General features: G+C 35.4%; 1 protein-coding gene across 10 annotated transcripts in view; it reads left to right on the forward strand.

The window, feature by feature from the left end:
- mdga2a (MAM domain containing glycosylphosphatidylinositol anchor 2a) overlaps positions 1–25,176 on the forward strand; it is a 349,723-nt gene that overhangs the window by 120,860 nt on the left and 203,687 nt on the right. For 4 of the 10 annotated variants that reach the window (XM_021473195.3, XM_021473197.3, XM_068218883.2 and 1 more), the window contains exon 1: positions 2,953–3,753. The exons of the other annotated variants lie outside the window; for them this stretch is intronic. In XM_021473195.3, the coding sequence (XP_021328870.1) occupies positions 3,681–3,753 (73 nt within the window). In that variant the 5' untranslated portion in view covers positions 2,953–3,680. Of the gene's footprint in view, positions 1–2,952; positions 3,754–25,176 lie in introns of those variants that run through there. 10 annotated transcript variants of the gene reach the window in all.

Consider the following 25,176-nt stretch of genomic DNA (forward strand, 5'->3'; position numbering starts at 1 on the left):
TAGTCTTCTCACGAACACAGACTGGAAGCCAAGTGAACATCATTTAAAAGTTTGGAGTCAGTTCAATTTTTTTTTTCGTTAAATAATAATAATAATCCTTTTATTTAGCAAGAATGCATGAAACTGATCAAAAGTGAAGATTTTACTCTATAAAGTGTATGGAGATTCACACTTTTAGCACATTTTCTGAAAGAATATTACAATAACAGTTGGTTTGCTGTTGTTGTTGATGATGATGATGATAATAATAATAATAATAATAATATGTGCGTCTTTTTAATTGCACTATATATAGTTTAATTATAAAAGTAAAATATAAGATTTTTATTATTTTTACTCCATTTTTGATCAAATACATTCAACCTCTGTGAGCATAACTTACAAGAACCTTAAAAAGTTCTACAGGCCCAAAACCTCTTTGTAGGTTTTCATTCAAATTAGGTAGAAGTTTTGATTCCTGGCCACTTTAAAGTGTTTATATAATTTCTGTGTCTCATTCATTCACGTTTGCCTGTTTATTTGGGTATGATTTTACACCTAAAAAATGGCATAGAGCTGATATTAAATTAAAAGAGCAGTAAAAATAAAGAACACTGTGCACGTCGAGTGCGTAAATGTGATAAGAAATGAATTTGCATTAATTTAAGCAGCTCTGTGATTCCAAATATCCTCAACAAATTTCTCGGAGCTCCTGACAGGGGCTTCATCAAGTCTGCTATTGATTTTTGGATTTGCACACAACATCTAAGTGCTGAACGGTGTTATGTTTGTGTAATGGAGCAAAGCTGGGTCATCAGTTACAGTACGTTGGCTGTCATTCCTAAACACATCTTCTTTAGGATTTGAACATCTTTATGGTCAATAAGTTCTAAGACTAATACTCACCATGCTGTTCTTTCATTATGTGTGTATAGTTTCAGTCGCTCCAGAAGAGCAGTGCTATAAATCAGTAGTCTACAGGACTATTATTATTATTATTGTTATTTGGCTCGATAGGGCATGTGTGTTTGTGTTGTGCCTAAAACTTTTTAAATGCCCTCTGGAAATCAACAGCAGTAATCATTACATTAAACAGCATTTGTAATATGACTTGCATAAATGTTCTGTAAATGTGGCTGTTTCAGATAATGTCACAAGAACATTTTCTGACATTTCTAGTTATTAAAACTTCTCTATCATACTAATAATATTCAGCTGCAGCCTTTGAATGTTAAGTAGCAGATTATGGTTATATTATGGTTACTATCATTATTTCCCCAGTCACTTTAGTTTAATCATTGCACGCTGTATTGCATGTCTCTTTGGGGTTTTATGTAACTCTAATGTATTTTTCTTATTCCAGAAGGTGGCAGTATATGTACCATGGTCAATTTGAAAAATCCAGATTTTAGAATTCTCTGTTTAGTAATTTTATAGAAATTGTGTAGTGAAAAGCTTTGTAGTGATTTGTCATGTAACATGATAATATTCTCAGAATATGCATAATCAGTATATGTATTTAGTTTTTTTTTCACGTATAACTATAACATGACTTGGCAGGTTAGCCTTTATAATAATACATTTGAGACAATCATGGTTTTGATTTGATTGTGAATGATGCATGAACAAGACTTAATTTAATCAAAACTGGAATAGGATCATGTGAGTCATTTAGGTGCAAAATAAGCTTTGTACAAATGTATGTTGTATGTACAGCATATGCATTTAAACACATTTAGATTTAGATCCGCTGCTTAAAACATGTACTGGATAAGTTGGCAGTTCATACCGCTGTGGGGACCAAAAAGAAAACGAATGAATGAATCTGTATTTATATATATATAAATATATATATATATATATATATATATATATATATATATATATATATATATATATATATATATATATATATATATTATATTATATTATATATTATATATATATATATATATATATATATATATATATATATATATATATATATATATATGAAGAGTTTAAATGCAAAAACATCCAAATGCTGTTTGATATTTTCTTCTAAAATTTTCATTTTTCTCAGACTCCTGTGTTGGCTCTTCTTTCATTGCTTTCAGTATGGAATAACTAAACATAAAAACAAGGAGGCTGATAAAGTGAGAAAGATGCTCGTTTTAGGAGAAAATTTCAGATGGATGGATGGATGGATGGATGGATGGATGGATGGATGGATGGATGGATAGATAGATAGATAGATAGATAGATAGATAGATAGATAGATAGATAGATAGATAGATAGATAGATAGATAGATAGATAGATAGATAGATAGATAGATAGATAGATAGATAGATAGATAGATATTTTTATTATTATTTTATTAGTTGTAAAACCATAATCAAACATTTAAAATTAGTAAAATATTGCATGAATAAAATCATCTTATGCCCATTCCCAGTGCAAACAATATTGTGTAGTTCGTCTGTTTGTTGTGTACAGTCTTTTCGATTAGTTATTATTTTAGTATCATTGATTATTTTACCAGTGGTGATGAATACATCGTGTGACCTTTATGCCACCTGTGACATCGTCAATACATTTTTACAGTTTTATTATCTCAAATATATTGACATATTAATAGTATGTGATTTAATAAAACACTACAGCATCCCTGTCACTCACACTGTTGCGGTCTGGCTGTTGGTGATGGAAGGGAAAAAATCATTCATTTTATAGTTACAAAGTCGATAGGGGAGTAGGATGCGCGGCGAAATCGATAGCATCAACACCATCTTCCGTTTCAATGAGAGAAAACAGCAAACGCACGAACGAACGTCAGAATGCATGTATACCATTTAGACTGGCGGCCTTTAATTTATAATGAAGTTCACGTTGCTCTGCTGCGAACGTTCTCCGCGCGAGAGTGTTTCTCATACAAATGAGCCCCGCGCGCGCACACTCTCGCTCACTCACGCGCTCTTTGACGTAGTCAGCCAGCTGGGCTCCGGCGTTCCAGCGCAGTACGTATGGCGCAGCGTGCCCGAGCACTCTTCACATTTCATCCACTCTAAATCACGCTTTATCCCGAAAATAGGCATCTGTTTACGTGTCATCGATTTATTTATTTATTTGATATGTTTTCCCCCCTCTAGAAGTAAATCTGACACACACAGCTCTTATGAAATAACGGATTCATCTTTTTTTCCATCCTCTTTCCGCTGGAGACGAAGAACCACAGTGTTTCAGCTTCCTCGGCGTGCCTTTCTGCCTCACCGGCATCCTGTAATCACGAAGAGGATGTGAGCGGCGATTACTGTTCATTTTTCGCATTAAATTCCGCAGTCTTATCTTTTGGGAACGTCGACGAGGTGGATGCCAGCGCGCGTAACCGATTAACAGCGCGCGTGTTTCCCGTGGCGCTGTCATTTACTTTCGCCAGTCGCGTCGGTGCTTAATGCCGGCGGAGGTGCGAGGAGGAGACCGGCTCTGAAGGTTTCATACTCGTCCTCCTCATCTGTCACGGCTTTATTTCTCCGCCTGGACCAATTTAGCGAAAACATCTGCATTGAATTGGCAAGAAATGACTGATGAGGCTTCTCTGACTGACACTACTTCAGCTGTTTCTTGATGATACGGTCACGCGAGGTGGGAGATTTGGACTGCACGTACTGCCTTCAACTGTTCGCCGCCTGAGGAGCTGGATATGTGCAGACTAACGTGAAGATGGATATTATCTGGGCTCTCCTGTGGTTATTGGCCGCACTGTTTGAAGGTGTTTTTTGCCAGGGAGTTTACGGTAAGGCAAACAGACGTACAATAGCTTTACAGAGCTGTCGTGACCTTGCGAGGTGGATGCTGCTGTGGATGTTCATTCTCAATGATGTCCGGTGTATTGTAGGCCTTACAGCACAGAAGTCAATTGACAGTTCCAGCGTTACAGGTGCACTGTGGGGCATCACTAGCCTGTGGCCACAGTCTGTCTCAGATTGGCTTTACGTATGTAGATATGGCTGCCTTCTCGGAGAAATAGGTTGACGTACGTGATTGCTGTTGTTGGTGGGATGTGTTGGAATATCTTCGTCAAAATATAAAGATCTGTGGTAAAGGTTACAGCAAATATAGGGAGCTAGTTGTTACATTAGGAAGTTGTCACAAGCGGTGCACTGTATGGCAGATTGGTGACTGCTTTTTTATACATTCCTAACTGCAAGTCATGTTTAATTATATAATGTAGATCTGCATGTGTATTTGAGATGCTAAAATGTGTATGTTATCGAACTGGCTGATCCAATTAGCCGATAATGGCACAGGTGGTGAAACGGAACGGCCCATAACGACTTAAAGTTAATCAAAACTGGCCTTTCCTGCAACTCTGGCTATTAATAATGTAAGGACTGAGCACAGTTTAACTAATGCAGAACACTTGAGAATACATACACACTAACACACACACACACACACTTGCAATACAGTAAGCATTGGACACTGAATACATTGAATATGGTAAATGTAACAAACTCTAGACATACTATAAATTGCCAGTTCAATCTTTTTAACATTTTTTTACCTTACAATATTTAAAATACTTATTTCTAGTTGTAAAGGAAAATCAATATCTTTTAGAAACGTTACATAGATGATGTATTGGAATATTAGATGTATAGTATTGTATCATATTAGATAATATTTTATCTTATAATATTTATTCATTATTTTTTTTTTTGGCTTAGTCCTGTTCATCAGGGGTTGCCACATCAGAAAGAACCGCCAACTTTTCCAGCATGTTTTACTCATCGCATGCCCTTTCAGTTGCAACCCAGTACTGGGAAACATCCATACATACTCATTCACACTCATACACTAAGGCCAATTTTTTTTTTCAGTTCACCTACAGCGCATGTCTTTGGACTGTAGGGGAAACCAGAGAACCTGGAGGAAACCCACATGAACACAGGAAGAACACGCAAACTCCACACAGAAATGCCAACTGACTTAGCCAGGACTTGAATCAGCGACCTTCTTGCTGTGAGGCAACAGTGCTAACCACTGAGCCACCGTGTTGCTCTATCGAATAATATTTTGTATATATATTTTAATAATTGTTTTATACTGCCTATTTAGAAAAATGTAAATTAGTATGCAAATTACCATAGTACTTACCACCTTTACCATAGTTTATATTAGTGTTTAATAGTATTATATTAGTTGTAAAGTAATTTAATTTTTAATGCAGTAAACAACAGTTTACAACATACTACTTAACAGCAAATAAATACAAACATGTTAAGTATTTTTGAATTTGAACATTTTTGAATTTTTTTTTAATGTTTATGTATTGCTTGTACAGTGACTATACATGTTTAGAATCAAAAGACCAATTATAGTTTGTGTAGTTTCACTAGCCATCTAAACAGAATTATTTAACTTTTATTCCTCTTGCTAAATCCTACATATATTTTGTTCACTAGCTTTTTGGAATGGTTTGAATTGACATTCAAATATGCATGGGAAAAGTTATTCAGAAAAATAGTGTGACAATTAACCTGTCCTTCCTAATGTTTCAATGTCGTTTAATTTATTCACATAATATTTTCATGCCGGAGGACTAAGTGACAGTGCCATGTGACAGTGCCATTTTATATTTGTTTACTGTGCTGTCAGTGTCAATCAAGGAAATAGTTTTCATAGTTGTCAGTGTTTAAGTTAAAAAAAAAAAGAGCCATGAAGGCATTTCAAACACACTTGTTATGATGTGTGATTCGCAGTTACAATCTATATGATGTGAGATTGTTAAATTCCCTTTGACAGAATTTTATGTAGGTTAAGCTGCTCATGTCAACCATTTATTCTGTCGTAGAAACCTACAGTACTAGACCTGGTTCAGCGTCCTTCTGCATGTAGAATATTGCAAAAGCTGGGTCATAATGGGATGAAGGCGATACCTATAAAACATTGGCTGGGAGACCTTTTTATTATACGTCACATGGATTACAAGGACAGATTTACTGTTATTTAAGGGAAGACTGGATTAGTAAAATAAAAATAAAGGCAACAATCAGGTTGGTTGGGCCCAATGGACAGAGATGGCCTGTTATTTTTTAAGGCTTTTTTTATATCACGGTTATCCATTTTTTATAAATAATTGACCGTGTTGCAATAATAGGCAGTTGGTAATAACACTATTCTTTTCAGATTCCATGAATGTCTTACATTCATCTTGGCTTAAAGCCATTTGTCAGTGTTACTCACTGGATGTGATAATCTGGGTTCTGTGATATTTCCAGCAGTTGACATTCAGTGGTCAAGTGGTGCAATTATGTTCATGTTTCACAGTGTGTTGGCTTGCATTCTGTTTGTAAGTGGCGTATGAACAACAGTTGATTCCTGTGTAATGACCTGCGCAAATGTGGGATTGTTGTGGGCTGTACTGCACTTTTAGGAGCTGGATGCTGGTTCATGTTTACTTCATGCTCTTTGATGAATCATAAGTTTTCTGAACATTCTGCACTTACAGAATGGACCACATACAGTATTTTAACTTGATTCACACATTTCATGGTATCATTATAAGTCTTAATAGTTGTTTATTGTAATCATTAGAAGTATTTAAAACTGTAATGTTATTTAGGAAAGAAAAATAACTATATAGTAGTGTTTCATAATAATTTTATAGCTATAGATAGCTTTTATAACTATAGATATGTGTAGTGTATATATATATATATATATATATATATATATATATATATATATATATATATATATATATATATATATATATATGTGTGTGTGTGTGTGTGTAAATATATATATATATATATATATATATATATATATATATATATATATTTTTTTTTTTTTTTTCTAATCAAGAGGTAACGTCTGATTCTGATCTGAAACCCCACGAACGAGCCTAATTTCCAATCACGTGATCAAATCTGGACAACCCTAGAAGTCGATGGTTACAGGCTTTTCAAAATATCATCCTTTGTGTTCAACAGAAGAAAATTCTTATAAAGGTTTGAAACAAGTAAAGGGTGAGTAAATGATGACAGAATTTCCATTTTTAGGTGAACTATCCCTTTAAAATTTTACTTAACAAACATTCAAACGATTGATGTCTGAGAATCAAACAAAACTGATTTGATGTTTTGTTGACCTGCCAGCCGAAAGGGTTGTTTTTTGTACAGTAAAGTATATACAGTAGAAATCAAATATTATTATATTAAATATTTACCTATGAATGAACTTTTTTGAAGTGAGTTTTTGAACTTCAATATTAAATTAAGCAAATTCAAACTCTGATTTTAGATTTTTAGAACGACAAAATTATAATAGTTATAGTTTCCATTCACCTTTGCAGATGTTTTATAATGACTTCCACATCTGAGTAACCTAAAAAAAGAATGGTCCATATGGTACTGTACCTTTTAAATCACAGTCTTATTAGGTAAAGTGAATAAATGTGCCTTGATTCTGTTTGGTATTATTGTAGTTTATAAGATGGTACTTGTAGTTGATCATTGTGAAGCGGTCATACTGTTTGATTGAGAAACAGTAGTAGGGGTGAGCCCAATTCATATTTCTAGTCAAGGTGGCCATCAGCCTTCCAATATCATCATGACTATGTATTTAGGATATAAGTTGCCAACACTACGTTGACAATACAATTCGGTGCCCACCACTGTCAGATGTTTAATTCAAGCATTTTAAATTAGGGCAGCACACATGTTTTGCAGTTTTATGTTCTGGCATTGAGGATTAAAAAAAATACTGTATGTGCATCATTTTCATGAACTCTATGTCATAAATCACCTAGTGAGCTGTGTCCTGCACACCTCCTGTAATTAGCTCTTTTAAGTTTTGTTCCTAGCTTAGTTAATTTTTCTGCTTTGATTCATCATTTGAAAGGCTACTTATTAAACTCAAGCAGAGTTTGCAACGGCTGTCTCTTAGTAGCACTAAGACATGTTTTTGATTTTCTTTTCAACTTCAAATATGCTTAAATCACATCACTATTCTATTCAAACTATATAGCTTCTGGTGTTACCATGACAACTTTTTTTTTGCATTTGCCTGATCAAAGGATATGTTAAACATAGCTATAATTTGAAGACTGTAGTTCCAGGTAGCATTTCGCTATATCCAGTGGTTTTATAATCAGATCTGGTAAGACCTATTGGTGAAGAGAGATGCTTTGTTTAAAATACCTGAACTCTTTTGCCATTTACAAATCAATAAGGATTATGCCTCAGTCAACCATGATGAAGATGCTGACTGGAAAGACTGCACTGGTTTATATACAAAATCACATTGCCCCATTGGATAAATGTTTTATAGTGCAGTGAGACTAATGCACTATATTACAGCATCCCAACAGACCACTTAGGCTGAAATGAAAAAGAGGCCTCCAATAGTAAGACATCTAAGAGGTCGATAAGCTTTTAGTTCATGTAATTCAGTACAACTGTTAGTGCACTGTTGGATCTAATGTCCGCATGTTTTGATTGGAAAAACATGCATATTTATTTCAAATATTTATATCCTTTTTTACCCTGTGTGATGACTCTGTGGTTCATATTTCATATGCAGCCCTGTCATTAATTCCAGACTCATATCTACACAGACAGTCCACTAAGTGGTCAGCTGATAGTATCACACACTTCAGCTAAATGCGTCAATTCTCTGCTGTTCCATCGTTAATCCGAGCTGCTAATATTTAAGCATTTTTTAGCTGCTAGATCCCATCTGTCCGTAGAAGATTTGCTTATATTTTACCAACACTGGCAGAATAAGCAATAGCATTCTGTTTATCTCACCACAACAGACTGCTTTATAGTTTCATTGTACACTGGGTCAGGCACTGCTGCAAGTTTCAATCCAAGATCCAGCATTACTTTTTTTGGCAAGTACTTGAAGATTCTTTTAGAGTCGCTATGAAATCAAAATGGACGATTTTGACAACATTATAAATAATTTATACATGCACATCATTTTATAAAAACAAATCGTGTTCCCTTTAATCAAAATAATTTCCTTCCCTTTTGATATGCTGTATTTCCTGCCTCTTTTCAGACGGCCTGTTTACTGGTGTAAGGGTTGGACCATCTGTCAATCACCTTGAGCATGTACTGTATCAACACAAGTTTTTTCCCAGGAGTCTCCCGTATTCTATATCCATGTCCCACCCTACTTCTGTATTGGATTTTCTGCCTGGAAAATCTCTGAACTTGTATGACCCAAATATTGATATACAGTTGAAATCAGAATTATTAGTCCCTCTTTCATTTTTTTATATATTTCCTGAATGATGTTTAACAGAGCAAGGAAATTTTTACAGTATGACTGATAATATTTTTTTCTTCTGGAGAAAGCCTCTTTAAGCTTTATATTTTTTGATAGTCTACAGAACAAACCATTGTTATACAATAACCCTAATTACCCTTACCTGTCTAGTCAACCTAAATAACCCAGTTAAGCCTTTAAATGTCACTTTAAGACATTTATAGAATATGTATTTGTATAGAAGTACATGTATAGAAGTGTCTTGAAAAATATCTTGTAAAATATTATTTACTGTCATCATGGCAAAGATAAAATAAATCAGTTATTAGAAATGAGTTATTAAAACTATTATGTTTAGAAATGTGTTTAAAAAAAATCTTCTCCCTTAAACAGAAATTAGGTGAAAAAAAAACAAAAAAAAAAACAGGGGGGCTAATAATTCTGACTTCAACTGGATATAAAGAATCACCTCAATATTTTTTCCAAAGTCGTCCAGTTGCCAGATCTTGTATGAGGTGCATCCTACACACACTATCAATACAACATATGAATTTCAACCAATTTGTGATCTCAACCTATCAAGACACAAACCGGTTGCACTGTCGATATTTGCGGAGGAAATAGACGCCGGTAGTTGAATGGAGCATCACTGATTGAAATGGTAGACGAAGATTTTTCAACAAAAACATATTTTCCTATCTTTTCTCTAAAGATGGACTGGTGCAAGGGCAGCAACCTGTCAATCACACAAGATCACAATAATGCAATAACAAACAACAAATAGAGTCATTTTATAGTGGACTAAATTAAGTCCTGCTCTGAATTTTTTTATTTTACTTTGAAAAACACCACTTTATTAAGTACACCTGTCCAACTGCATGTTTATGCAAATTTCTAATCAGTCGATCACATGGCAGCAACTTAATGCATTTAGGCAATTAGACATGGTCAAAACGATCTGCTGCAGTTCAAACCAAGCATCAGCATTGTGAAGAAAAGTGATTTAGGTGATTTTTACCATGACATGGATGTTGGTACGAGACAGGCTGATCTGAGTACTTAAGAAACTGATGATCTACTGGGATTTTCACCCACAACCATCTCAAGGGTTTACAGAGAATGGTCAGAAAAAGAGAAAATATCCAGTGAGCGACAGTTCTGTGGGTGCAAATGCCTTGTTGATGCCAGAGGTCAGAGGAGAATGGCAAGACTGATAGAAAGGCAACAGCAACTCAAATAGCCACTCATTATAACTGAGCTATGCAGAAGAGCATCTCTAAACGTACAACATGTCCTTGAGGCAGAAGGGCTACAGCAGCAGAAGACCACACCGGTTGCCACTCCTGTGAGCTAAGAACAGGAAATTGAGGCTACAATTCGCACAGGCTCACTAAATTTGGCCAATAGAAGATTGGAAAAACATTGCCTAATCTGGTGAGTCTCAATTTCTGCTGCGTCATCGGGATGGTAAAGTCAGAATTTGGCATAAGCAACATGACAGCATGGATCCATTCTGCCTTTAATCAACGGTTCAGGCTGGTGGTGGTGGTGTAATGATATGGGGGATATTTTCTTGGCACACTTTGGGCCCATTAGTACCAATTGAGCATTGGCTCAATGCCACAGCCTACCTAAGTATTGTTGCTGAACATGTCCACCCCTCTATGACCACAGTGTACCCATCTTCTGATGGCTACATCCAGCAGGATAATGCGCCATGGCTTAAAGTGTGAATCATCTCACACTGGTTTCTTGAAAATGACAATGAGTTTACTGTAGTCAACTGACCTCCACAGTCCCCAGATCTCAAACTAATAGAGCACCTTTGGGATGTGTTGGAATGAGAGATTCGCATCATGAATCTGCAGCCGACAAATCTGCAGCAACTGCTTGTTTTTTTAAATCTTGTCAATATAGACCAAAATCTCTGAGGAATATTTCTAGTACCTTGTTGAATCTAAGCCACGAATAATTCAGACAGTTTTAAAGGCAAAAGGGGGTCCTACTCGATACTAGCAAGGTATACCTAATAAAATGACCGGTGAGTGTATGTCAAGAGTTAAAAAGAAATGCTGTGACAAATTCAGTTCAGGTTGACAATTAGGGGTGTGAACCTACACTGATCTCACTGCTCGGTTCGGTTACGATATTCATGTAATCGATTTGGTTCAATACGCTATCTCGGTGCATCACAATGCATTAACTATACTTTCCATCCACAATAAAAATATTTGCTTCACAACACAATAATTTTGGAATTCAAAATTTTTTATATACTTATATTTATACAGTATATCATTTATAAGACAATTTTGTCCTTTAATACAAGCTATTGGATATATGAAATGTACCTTTTACCTGCTTAAAGAAAACTATTTTTAAATGTGTCAAACAAAACTCAAAAACAGTCACAGAAGACAACATGAGCATTTATAGCAAATGCACTAATGTAAATATTATTCCACTTGCTTTCTGAGTGTTGTTGAGCGTGTTCTTACATCCTTATGATTGGTCATTGTGTTCACACGCTCAACTTAAAGGGCTATAATTGGCTCTAAAACCGATGAGTTATGTGGACACTGAAAAATGCTCTGTAACAGTCTATAGGCAGGTAATAAAGAGCACATTGCGCAGCTATCACTGAACCGTAATGGACACTGTGGAGAAAACTCAACACTACATACACACTTGTGTCAGGATCCACAAAATCACTTTTATAGTGTTATAGTAAAATAGTGTCTTTTGGTTCTGTTGTATTTAAGTGTCTGTGAAAGACAGTCCAGCAAACTCGCATGCTGTGAATTGTGCCCAGTTTTCTGCTTTTTAAGTAGTTATATTACTCTACAAGGCGACGCAGTGGCACAGTAGGTAGTGCTGTCGCTTCACAGCAAGAAGGTCGCTGGGTCGCTCGGCTCAGTTGGCGTTTCTGTGTGGAAGTTTGCATGTTCTCCCAGTGTTCGCGTGGGTTTCCTCCGAGTGCTCTGGTTTCCCCCACAGTCCAATAACATGCGGTACAGGTAAATTGGGTAGGCTAAGTTGTCCATAGTGTATGAGTATGTGTGTGAATGAGTGTGTGTGGATGTTTCCCAGAGATGGGTTGCGGCTGGAAGGGCATCCGCTGGGTAAAAACGTGCTGAATAAGTTGGCAGTTCATTCCGCTGTGGCGACCCTGGATTAATAAAGGGAATAAGCCGACAAGATAATGAATGAATATTACTCTACAGCGACATAGCTCATATGAGATAAATGATGTCATTAAGTAATAACCAGTGATGGTCTATTAATAAACCAATACCGAATTGTCCACGTCTGCATCACGGTGAATTGAAGAAGCAACTTTGACACCCCTATTGACAATAGTTTAGCCTAAATGTAATGTTTTTATTTTCCTCTGAACTCTATGGTCACATAATGACAGCCGTCTGTTGTGTAATAGACTTTGCAAGTTGGAAGTTTATTTGAGGTGGCAGGGGTGGATGAAAATAGCATTCATATGTATATATTATGACTCAGTGTTAACGAGAGCTTGCCAATTGCCTGTGACAGTTTCCTCCAGATTGGACTGACCACTGTGAAAGGGCCATTCTCAGTTCCTCTGCCTTCTACTGTAAATAATTAACAAACAGGCATTTAAAGTCTGTAGAGAAATGGTTGAAGAGAATACAAGATATGCTTAGATTTTCAGTGGCGTTTCTTTCTGTGGAAGGTTGAACTTGTAAATGGTGTTGATTTAAGGCATATGCTCTTACCCGTCATGCAGAACTTCAATTGATTGGTCGTATTGTGCAAAGAAGCTCAATTATGCAATCGACTCAGCTTTTCTAACACACCTCGGTAGCAATCATCAGCCTGGTAATCTTGGGATGTTCAAAGCACATTACGGTTGTTAAGCATTACTGTTAATGTGGAATACAACAACCTTCTTTACACGTTTCTCTGAATTATTTATCAACACTCCACTCCTGGTGTGTGTAGCACATTTAGTGTGCCATGTTCTGCAAACTATAAAAGACTAAGGCAACATACAACAAACCCAACACAGCCGCTAAACAGAAAAGACACGCATACGCAAGTAGTTACACAATTGTAACCATTTCTGAAGGACTACTCAGCACCTCCAACTGAGATATTACAGTTACAGAAATATTAGAGTTTGATTGTGGCCCACTTAAAATGCAATGAAGTACTTTCAGAAAACCTAAAAAACAGTGTAGATGTACATTACTGATGTTGAAATTGATGTCCATTTTAAAGAAGAGTTTTAATGTAATAAAATGTATAAAATCAGTGTGAGTAAATAATTTATTTTTTAAGCGTTTACACATAATTTAATAGTGGGAAAAGCAGCATTTGATTGAAATAGAAAACCTTAGCAGTGTTAATGACTTTTAAATGTCACTTTAATGAATAAAACAATGTAAATAGCATATTTATAATTAACAAATATATTTTATGAGGACTTTTTTCTTTGTTTATTTGTTTATTGGAAATTTCCCAAGCCAATGTCAAGGCTTGGTGTCTGTGGCCAATCAAGCTTAATTTAGTTAGCAGAAGGATATTGCCTCTTGTAACCATGGCTTTTTACTTTATGTCATTCTTTAAACTGTTACACTCCAATAGGTGGCAGAAACAGTTTGCCAACTATCTATAAAAGGAAATTAAGAATCTCAAATAAACATACATTCAGCAGAGGAAGCAATTAAATATGTTCTACTGCATCACACTCATATTTGAGCTTCTGTACTTTACAATATTTAATCTGTTCTTTTGTAACAAATGACTTAAAAGGCACTTGTAATAATCCATAATAATATTTACTATTTATTTAATAATATATTTTACATATAGTTTATATATGATACAGTATACATATAGAACAGGATGTATATATATAGATCAGTACATAGTATCAGATCAAGACGCTGTATCAACACACAAATCTTTAATGACAAATCTGGCAGAAGAATTGTATACAAAATGGTTACATCTAATATTAGGGGTGTAACGGTTAGTGGTGTAACGGATCACAAATCTCACGGTTCAGATTACGTTATGGTTTTTTAGTTATGGATCGGACCATTTTTTGGATCAGCCAAAAAGGGGAGGAGACAAGTGGAATTTGCTTTCCATTTATAACTGTACTGCAAGACACTTAGAACCTGTAGTTTTACTAAAAACAAAATGAAGGTCGGTAAAATTGCCTAGTTGTTAGCGCACTGACATATGATGCAGTAGCACGTCAGGGCGTCCAATGTTCGAATCCCGGCTAAATTGTAAAATATTCAGTACTGCGAAAAATTTGCTGTTAATAAATACTACTGTTACTGATGACGCTAAATGTATAAATCTAACATCATAATTTGTACAACCCATATTTATTTTTAGTCTCATTTTCAATAAATGAGACAGTTATTCATTCTTAAACTTAATGTTTTATTGCTAGATGTGTCGTTTTTGAAGAATTATTCAGTGGCATATTTTTGATGGCTGATTTTAACAACTTTTGGTTTAACAATGTAATTGCTGCTTAAAACTTTTACTTTTTGAGCATATGATGGTGATTTTAGTCTACCATAAACATCAGTGGTTTTATCTAAATTATACACTGTTATCTAAGTACTTCCACGATATTTAACTGTTTGTAACTTCATAACTAACTCAAAAGACTAAAGACTAAATCTCTATCTTGATTTTTGCGTTTCTCAAACACAGATTTGAATGCAGCGATTCGATGGATTAATAAACATGCAAATCACCATCATTTTTAATTTATGTTGTGTTGAGATCCTGATCTTTTAATCATTAATTGTGCAGCTGACACTGAATGCGTTGATGCAGACTAAACAAGTAGTGACAGAAAGCCCCATTAATAACCTAAGAAACCCACAACATCCCGAATAACCCACCACAACATCTTCCATCATCATTACATTTTACAGGAAATCCTAAACGCTTTCATACATGTGATTTGAATGACACAAGAGATGATCTCTCTCTGCAGTCATTACAAATTTAGGATTAATCTACAATTTAAAAAAAGTATTGATCCATGAATCACCTGTGTTCTGAACCGTGACCGTGTTCTTGATCCATACGAATGACGCATGATCAGTTGCACCCCTAGTAATGGTACACAGAAGTCACAATTCGGAACAAAAAACGGTTTGGGGCTCACGGTTCAATACAGGTATGGTCTATTAGGAACAAGCAACAAATCCCCAGTGCTTTCTTTTCTGTTTATTTTAAACTGGCATAAGTCATCTACTGAGCTGAAGAGCTTTTTGTGATAAAGTAAAAAAACCTGCAATAATTAAAAATGAAATTTTATAATTAGACTGCGAATTAAACTGTTGAGCCTGACTCTCTCCTAACGGCAGAAAAAACAGTAAATGTGCACATGAATTTAGTAAGTTTTTAAACTAAAATCTCTTTTATGAAAATGCTAACACAAATAAGAGGTGCTCATCAATGTCAGTTACACAACAGTGGACCAATCAGAAGAACAGGGCTAAAACATTTCTGTTGCGTCTTATTAAATGTTTCAGTTGCAAAGACTCGTTCTTTGTGAATGGCTGATAAGTTGTAAGTCCTGTAGTCTTTTTGGCCTAACTCCCAACTAACTGGCATCTCTAATAACTGTATTCATCGTGTGAGCGCATGAACGGAATCGCAACCGTCGTAACGTGCTGGTTTGGGATGAATACATATAGCATTACACTCCTATCTAATATGTATGTAAAATGTGTGTTTTTGTTAATAGCGAAAGGCTTTTAAGTTTAAATCCCCACATTATTTAGACATGTAATCCCTTTTTTAATTAGCTAAGCGAAATTGCAGCTGAATTTAACAATAGATTCCAGTGAATGGAAAGCAGTTTTGTCATTTTAATAATAACTGCTCCTTGTATTTCTGAGAGAAAGACGTCTTAGGAGTTTTGACTGACATGTGGATGAGTAGATACTGACAGAATTTTGTTTTAAGCTAGTGATCTGTAGAAGGCGTGACTTGGTTTGACTGGCACGTGCTGTGAGGCTTTTTTACCACTGCAATTTTTATCACACAGTTTCTGCCTACAATAATATTCAGATTATTTTCAGAGTAACTAAAAATAGACACACACCTCCAATATGGCTAATGTAAGATTTCAGCGAGATTTCTTTTTTTTAGGAATGCAGAAATTAAACAATTTTACCATACGTCACATAAGCCAACACACTTTTTAAATGGTAAATGCTTTGCAACACCATGTTGTTGCCGCTTAGAGAAAAAATTATAATAAAGTAATGCCAGCAGTATAACAACCTGAAGTTCCGAGTTTATTAAAGACAAGGAGCATCTATTACTAGAAGTGCACACAATTGTTTTAGTCCAGTTTTCAAAGGAGTACCTGGAGATGTTGTTTTGATTCACATGGTTCACAACACAGCCATCCTGTCACATATGTTGCATATGTACATATATAATAATATTATTATTAGTGTTTAAAAATATTATTATTAATACTACTATGCTGCATATGTACGTATATGAGCAATATATATTCATATATGACACACATATGTATTAGTATCTCTAAAATAAAGAAATGAAGTAACCCAAGCAACCTACGGCATCGATGAAGTTGTGAAGTCAGCACTGTTCTGCCTGGTTTCTCACACACATATACATGCAGCTAAACACACAGGTGTGTGTCATGCACAACCACACCTTTTAAATGTAACAAAAACTCGACAGCTGTAAGTTATTGGCGGCTGTGTCTTTAATGTGTTGTAAAGATTATTATACGTTATTGAAACAACAAGAAGCACACAGCAAAGACATTTCACTAATTAAATTATTTTATGCAACACCTTTAAATTTAAAAGGGAAACATGAAGGCGATCTTTAGCAAAAAAAGACTTTTGGCCTATAAGGTGTTCTATGGAATATCCTAAACTGACCAGTAGCTATGTTTTTTCTTTCCCTTATATTAATTTATTATAGACCTTTTTCTTGGCTGCTGCATGGAGGGTGCCATAGTGACCAGCATATTCCGATAGAATTCCAGGAGGTGTTGCTGATCGACAACAGTATTAGTTCAAAGACGTTAAAAGCAAATAAAATAGATTAAAACTATAATTTCAAAGTTGTCGAAATGTGACTTTTTATACTCATTAGCTGCCGACCGGAAGTTCTTAGCATTCTCCTTGCGCATACACGCAAAACATAATGGGTAGTTTTGCGTTCTAAGAAAAGGTCTATTACCATGGAACTTGTGACCTTAGTTGGCTAACGATGGTTAACGGAAACACACCCCTGGGTGGGTTGATTGATTTGGGAGGCATTCGCTCGCACTTGCACTGGTTTCTTGTGCTACCTGGTGGACATTGTGTATTGTAATAATAATAATAAAACACTTTATAATGCGCTTTTCTAAAACCCAAGCACAAAATGTTTTTTGTTCAAATGAAAAGGCAGCCTTTGCCTCTGCATCACAGCCTGTGACAAATTGCAGCACTGCGCATGAAGAAACGTGCATTCTCAGTGGCCACATCTGCACCTGTGTTTAAAATATGTGATTTATTTGTTGTCGGATTTCAGATTTCTATATTCGGGAGTGCACAATCAACTGGTGCTTTTCTATTGGCTTGATTGCTTGACTCGCCAGATTGAACTTTTAATATGTAGTTTTGTTTTCAGCGTGCTATTCTGTCATGAATGTAAAACTTCAAATGAACAAGCAGACAGTTGTTTTTTTGCTAAAGTTGTGCAGAAACTAGATAAATCTTCTCAGCCTTTAACTAGCTAATATTAAGGCACCTATATAATTGAAGCCAAAAGCTAGCTAGAGTTTTTTGTTATTGTTTTTAGTTTAATATTTTTTACCACATTTTTACTTTGGTCTAAAAGGTGCAGAAAATACACTAAATGAAAATACAGAACAATGACTAGGTTTACGTGGACATTAGTTGGGCCAGACGGAATCTGTTTTTTGCTATTTCTGCAGGGAATTTTGGCAAAAATCTGCAGATTTCTGCGGAATTATTTTGGGAGTATCCAGGGGAGTATCATAACTAAAGCCTTAATATATGAAAAAAAAAGTAATAAATTACTGAATAAAAACTGAATGAATTTAGATTTACACATTTACTCAAGTAAATAAACAGAATTAATGATGGGCTGAAAATCTGCAGAAATCTGCGAAAAATCTGCGGAATTCTGCTCGCGCAGATTCCGTGTAGGCCTAGACATTAGTAATCGAATTATTTGCTTTATTCTAATTAAGACAATAAAAAAGATTAAGGCGTTTACATGTGTTGCTCTTTGAATGTTCTTTTCATGATCCTGTTTGACATGTTATATAGCACATAATTCGATTAATGATTTCCTCTGGAGTTTCATGTAATTTCGGGTTTTTCATTTTTAGTTTGTCAACTTTAACTGTAGTTTAGCACTTTCACGTTCATTTAGGAATATTTCATGCATGCCCCCATGACAAATGAGATATCGGATGCAACTATGAAGAAGCTGCAAACAGTGTGTGTGTGTGTGTGTGTGTGTGTGTGTGTGTGTGTGTGTGTGTGGTTGTGTGTGTGTGTGTGTGTGTGTGTGCGCGCGTGTGCGCTTGTGCGTGTGTGTGTGTGTGTGTGTGTGTGTGTGTGGGCTATCCTGTCACAAAATGCAGCGAAAAGTCCTACATGATAGTAATAATTCGATTAAGGTGTTTACATGCCTGTACTGCACTTAAATAATGCGGCTTAAATTGGCATACTCCACACGTCTTAATTTGATTTCTCTTTAGGTCCATTATGACCTTAATCTGATTAAATTAATCAAAAATCGCTGTTTACATGGTTAACTCTTATTCAGAGTATTGTCTTTATCGCATTAAAATCGAATTATTGGTGTCCATGTAAATGTAGTCACTTTTGTCATATAGTTGATTAAAAGTTTCAGATAAAGCTCCAGCAACCGTTGACTACATATATTTTATGTAGCTTATGCTGTATTTTATCCCAATTAGACAGACTATTTATTTATTGTTATTTCTTTTCAGTGTCAGAGTACTCCTTATATTTAGATTAACAATCTTTTTTCCACTTGTCTTTCATTCCAAAGAGAGAAATTGGCTTTTATTTTGTTTTAATAGTATTATTTTTGTGCTGTATTATTTGATTTCTTCGTAGCAATAAATAACACTTTAAAATACAAGCAGTTTTCATGTGATTTTATGATTTAATGTTTCGAAATTAGGGAAGGTACTGTATAATAATCATGATAGCTATGATTATCCCTCGGTAATTGTACCAACAAAATCTATAATCGTTGAAGCCCTATGTGCACATGCTTGTGTGGAAAGCCAATAGGCTTACAAGTAGCCCACACAGCATTATTAACATGTTATTTTCTCCTGTGAGCTACTTTTTTGTGTGTACGGTAGGTTCTCTTCTACCTGTGGGCTTGCCCTTTTATTTACATCACAGGTGGATGACTAACCATGCAATGCATTAGTGCAACCCACTGCCGTTTTGAATGAAATCATTGTTACTTATGCAGGCCAAGTTATAGTGGCCAAGAATAATACTGGGCTGAAAAGTCAAAGACTAATAATAGCAAGTACAGTGGCTGAGATTGGGTAAAATGCGTATGTTAATGAATATTTAATGGCTGGAAGTAACTGGGGTAAAAAGAATCGATGGATGCAGCCTCTCTCTCTCTAGAGGACCAGTGTGAGCTAAAGTCCTGAAAGCAGGAAGGCAAGATTAGTGACTCTCAAAGCGCCACTACAGAACCACAAAACAAAAGCGATCAGTCACAGGAACTGTGCCTTCCCTCGAGAACTACAGCTAAACAGTCATTTAACACTCTGGACAGTAAAATACTTCTGATGGCATCCAGCACATTCCATGTGATGTACTGTAAGACCCATTTTTCAAACCATCTGACGTGCTGTGGCTCCTACTTCAAATTGTCATATATAATGCATCTACTGGCCAACAGGCAAAACATTGCAGACATTTAGTGCCAAATGAGAGATACACACGAGTATTTGTACTGCGCATTTTACACCTGCTGCTAGTTTAAGTTTTTGCTTATTTCCCCCTTATTTTTGTTTTTTTTTTAAGTATACACTTTTGGTACTCAATTTTTTGGATAAACATGGAAATTGCAAAACTTAAAAAAATATGCTTCAGTTTTTGGGGGTTTATGTGCAATTTGAAAATTCAAAGAATATCAATGTTAAATTATAAAAAAGGTGTAAACGTAGTAATTTAATGTGGTACAAGAATGGCAGCCTTCAAAACTTTGACATTTTTTCCAGATGTGGTATTAGTAGAATCAGGATTTTTGCAGCGAATACAGAGTACTGATTTCTAATAATGAAGATCGGCCAGTATCAATACCGATTCTAATGCTTCAAGCTTTATAATGGATAAAGCACATTTTCCTTCTAAGTATGATGTTTAATTGGAGCTTTTCCTTACTTAAGAGAATAAACTAACTATGCTGCATTTAATACCTTAAATACATCTCTTTTAATCATTTAGAAGTGAATATGTCATGGACAGAAGCAGCTTTAAAGAAAATAATACAGATATAACACCGATATAAAAAAATTGGTTAGAAAAATTACAAACAATGCAATTTGGAAACATTGCAAGTGATCATGTCTCAATCAAGAAAAAGTTTGGAGCGCACATTTGATGCATAAGAATTTCAAATGCACACCTATAAATCCTTCATTTTTTTTACTAAAAGGAAATATGTTGATTTTTAGGAAAAAGGACTGTTTATTGCAATATATTCCAATATTGCAGTATATTACAAAAAAGTTATTTTATTAAGTATTCATGTAAAAAAAAAAATGTAAATTTTATTTATCTAATAATTCCAGCCAGCTTTAGTAAACTTGCAATATTGTCAAAACCGTACTTTCAGTTGTTATATGTAAAAAGGCCTAAATAAATGTAAGAATATTTTGCTCGTCTCCTACTATTAACAACAGATCTCTCAATTAGAGAATGAGTCTCGTCACGAGATACTTGTATTGAAAGAGACTTTCAACGTCGCAATTTTTGGGTATTTTAGCTCATTTCTGAGTATGATGGAGTCACTATGAATATTTGGGAGACTCGCGGAGCTTTTGGGACGAGTCATAAAAGGGATCATACACCAGAAGCACCGCTCGGTGACGCCCCTTGCAGCCCCAGGCATTTTAAAATTCTAAACATAGGTTTCTATCAGGGTACACACACCAGCGCCGCAAGTCGGCGGCTGTCGGCGGCTGTCAGCGGTGCCCAGCTACGACTCAGGACACTGTTCATATTTCTGTCGCGACACACAGTGCCATCTGATTAGTTTCATTTTAAATAGCATGCGAATGTGCGCGTTGTGTCACAGCGCCGAGCAGCACATCTGGTTTGTGACGCCCTTAAGGTTGGATGAGACACTAGATAGGGGGGTTGATCGCTCTGCTTGTGCTACAGCAGCAAAAAACACGCTAAATACAATGCTAAATACACTTGCAACAAAGAGACCGTCACTCACGCAATTCGCGCCAATAGACTGGATAAACAGGTCGCACCGCGTCTGTATATATTTTAGCTATAACATATGGTAGCGCACATGCATCTTCATCTGCTTGTAAACTCATAAACTAAACCCTGTAATTGGTTCATGAGAACCAATTTAGTTTTTAGTTTTTTCGTTTAGTTTTGTAAAAGGGTTTATAAAATAATGCTTTGTAAAATTATCCAAATCCAAAGTATACATATTTTCAGTGCATAAAAAAGGTTTAAGAGTTTAGTTCATGCTATATATTTATAATAAATTATGTTTATGCGTATTTTATACACATTTTTCTGTTCTATATAGTGTTTAAAGAATTTGTTGTTTTAATATACAGTGACCCCTCACCATAATGCGGTTCACCTTTCGAGGTCTCGCAGTTTAACAGATTTCTATAGTGCAACTAGACATTTTTTTTTTCTCTGCATCCTGATTCCGTCATTGTGTTCTGTTTCCTGATTGGCTGTAGTCCATTGTCAATCAATCTCCTCCCTGCCGTGTCTCCTGTACAGTACAGACTGCATTCAGCTTGCCAAATTGACATAAATCTGTGGTTGTTAGCAGTGTGACTCTGAAATGCTGTTCTGTATGTTTGCAAGTTTTCTCCCCAACAAACTCCATAATGTCGACAGAAAAGTTGGACTTCTGGACACGCTAAAGGAAGGTAGAAGTTATGCGAGTGTTTAAACAAGAGAGAAAGGTGTGAAAATGTCTATCTGAGAAAATAGTGTAGTGATTTTACAGCCTTAAAACATCTATTATAATTGTAAAAAATAGCTTGCTACTTTGTGGATTTCACCTATTGCAAGCTAATTTTTGAATAAAACTCTCGCAACTAACGAGGGACCACTACCAAAGCTTTTTTCCTTTTTTCTTTTAGTGATGCACTTTTGACCCAGTGTGACTTACTTTCCAGAACACACAGCACCTATAGCTGAAGTTTAAATATTAGCATATTCCTACCAGTCAATCAAATAATGGCTTACAGTATATGACAACCACTATATCACAATGTGCGATTTCTGTCACAACTCCATCCTTGCATTTATTATTTATTTATTTCATTTTTTAGACTCTAGAAGCAGCTCGCATGATTTCTCTTCTGAACTTAATAGCCTACAGCAGACATTGGCTACAGAAATGTTTAAAGCTACAATAAAATCTTACAGAGAGCAAAGTTAAAATTCTCTGTCTGATCTGGAAAACACCCAACACTGATGCTTTGGATGATGTCTCCCTTATTAAACAGATTCAACTGAGGTCATGAAGCCTTTTACTATAGAGCTGATGAGAACCAGATGTGTTACATTAGGAGGACATCCAAAATGTGCTGTGTCCAGAAGCTCCTGAAATGCCCAGTCAGTGTGTGGCTTTCATTTGCTTGCTTAGTTGTTAGTTTATTCATTTCATCTTTTTTTCGTTCATTTGTTTCTTTATTGGTTGGCTGGTTGGTTTGTTCAAGAACATCATATAACATCATGCAACAAATTAAATGAGCTGTAGTCTTAACTAAATAAATGCTTAGTGAATACATATGCAGATGTTGCTATCTATCTACATTAATAATAGTTTTTCCAACATCTTTTGTACATTGAGTGATCTAGAACAATTAATTGTAATCATACATTATGCAATGAATAAAAAAGTGCTTTAAATATGAATATATTATATAAAAATGTTTAAATATATTTTAAACTTAAACTTTCTTTCTTTCGTTTGGACACTCTTAGATAAGATTTGCGTTATGCCAATTTATTAAGAACTATTTTAAGTGAGATATATTAACCTATTAACCTTATTAAAATCAATGACTAACCTTTTACATGGTCTCTTACATAAAAATAAAAATGTAATTAAATAAATCTCAGAAGTGGCTACAACATCCAAGATTTGCACAGTCGACCCGTGCACCACTCGCATTTCCTCCAAACAAGGGAAGTGTAGATGCTTTCTGACAAGTGCTTTGCTGAACTATGCATGAACAGTCAGCATGCCTTGATCAAACCTACAGTAAGAATGTTTCAACGACCAATGAAATGTCACAAAATAACTTCAGAAAGACCTTGAACTTCACATTGTTAATGCTTCAGTGAAGATCTCTGCGGACGGCAGCCATTATAACAAACATTTCCTGCTGAGCCAAATCCAAAAAAAAAAAAAAAAACACTAAAAAAAAAACAAAAAATAGAAAGAAATCTCTGCACATCTGCGTTCCCCTTTGGCACAGCGTACGTTAAAGAGGTTTGAACCATGGCAGAATCATTGTGTTCAAGTAATGAATGCTCCTTGTAATGCTTGTATTTATTTCTTCAGTTTTTTTATTCATTTATTTCAGGAAATCAATCAAGGGAAATGAAAAGAGTGTAAAAGGATTGGGAGCTATTTACCTACCCATGGTGCTTTATTGATTCAGAGCGTTCTTTGTGCTTTTTTGTGTAACAAAGTTTTTCAACTGCATTTACAGACTTGTTTGCTTCATATTAAAGGAAAAAACAGCTCATAGTTTAAACCTATTAATGGTTTATAGAAATAAGTGAGTTTTGCCGCTGCGTCAGTGAACCTTCAGGGCAGATCTAAGCGACGTTTGTCAACACGCAAATCCGTAAATTCTTATGCATCGACCCTGGGAGTTTTTCTATTAGCGTAAGCACTCCGCTTACGTTTATCAAGCCATTAGCTGTAGATTTTGTGGGAATGAGTGTTAATAAGTGTTAATGAGTGCTAATGAGTATAAAGTAGTGCACATTACTGCAAGCAATGCGGGCAGGCTTCATTTTGTGGTTCACTGCTCCATTTGAGTTGATTTTCAAGAAGGTTTGACTCTCCTTGGAAAATTTGAAGAGGTTTCCATCTGGTTCCGGAAAGCAGATATCTGATTTTTCAGGTCACGAAACACTGAAAAATCAGAAATGTCTCCTAGTTTAGAGAGGATATGAATTGCTGATGGTTTGTCTTTGTTGAGATGAGGATAGTCATTAGATGTGAAAGTCTGGCAGGCCTGTGCCGCAGGTTACCGTGAGAGTTTTCATGGTTTGTGTGAGGATGCTCTGCTTAATTAAAATTTTACAAGCTGCAAGCTGGTTAACTTAAAGCTATGCTCACAGATTGCATCCTGTCTCTCTCATGCTGATATTTTTTAAAGGGTTTGTGCTTCATAGGTTTTTTCTTTTTTTTTCTTTTGACTCTCAAAGAAGTCACAACCATTTGACCTGCCTTTTATGAATCTTCATGGAACTCTGTACCAATCAAGACAACAAAATGGTCAACACATTTTACATGGAGCAGACAGAGGCTATAGTGGTTTCTGCTTTTGTTTTCTAGATTTTAATGGATATGATGATGGATGGCCAAATATGATTATGCCAGACAATAATACTTCCCTTAG

The sequence above is a fragment of the Danio rerio genome, chromosome 17, assembly GCF_049306965.1.
Source record: "Danio rerio strain Tuebingen ecotype United States chromosome 17, GRCz12tu, whole genome shotgun sequence".
Taxonomy (NCBI): Eukaryota; Metazoa; Chordata; class Actinopteri; order Cypriniformes; family Danionidae; genus Danio; species Danio rerio.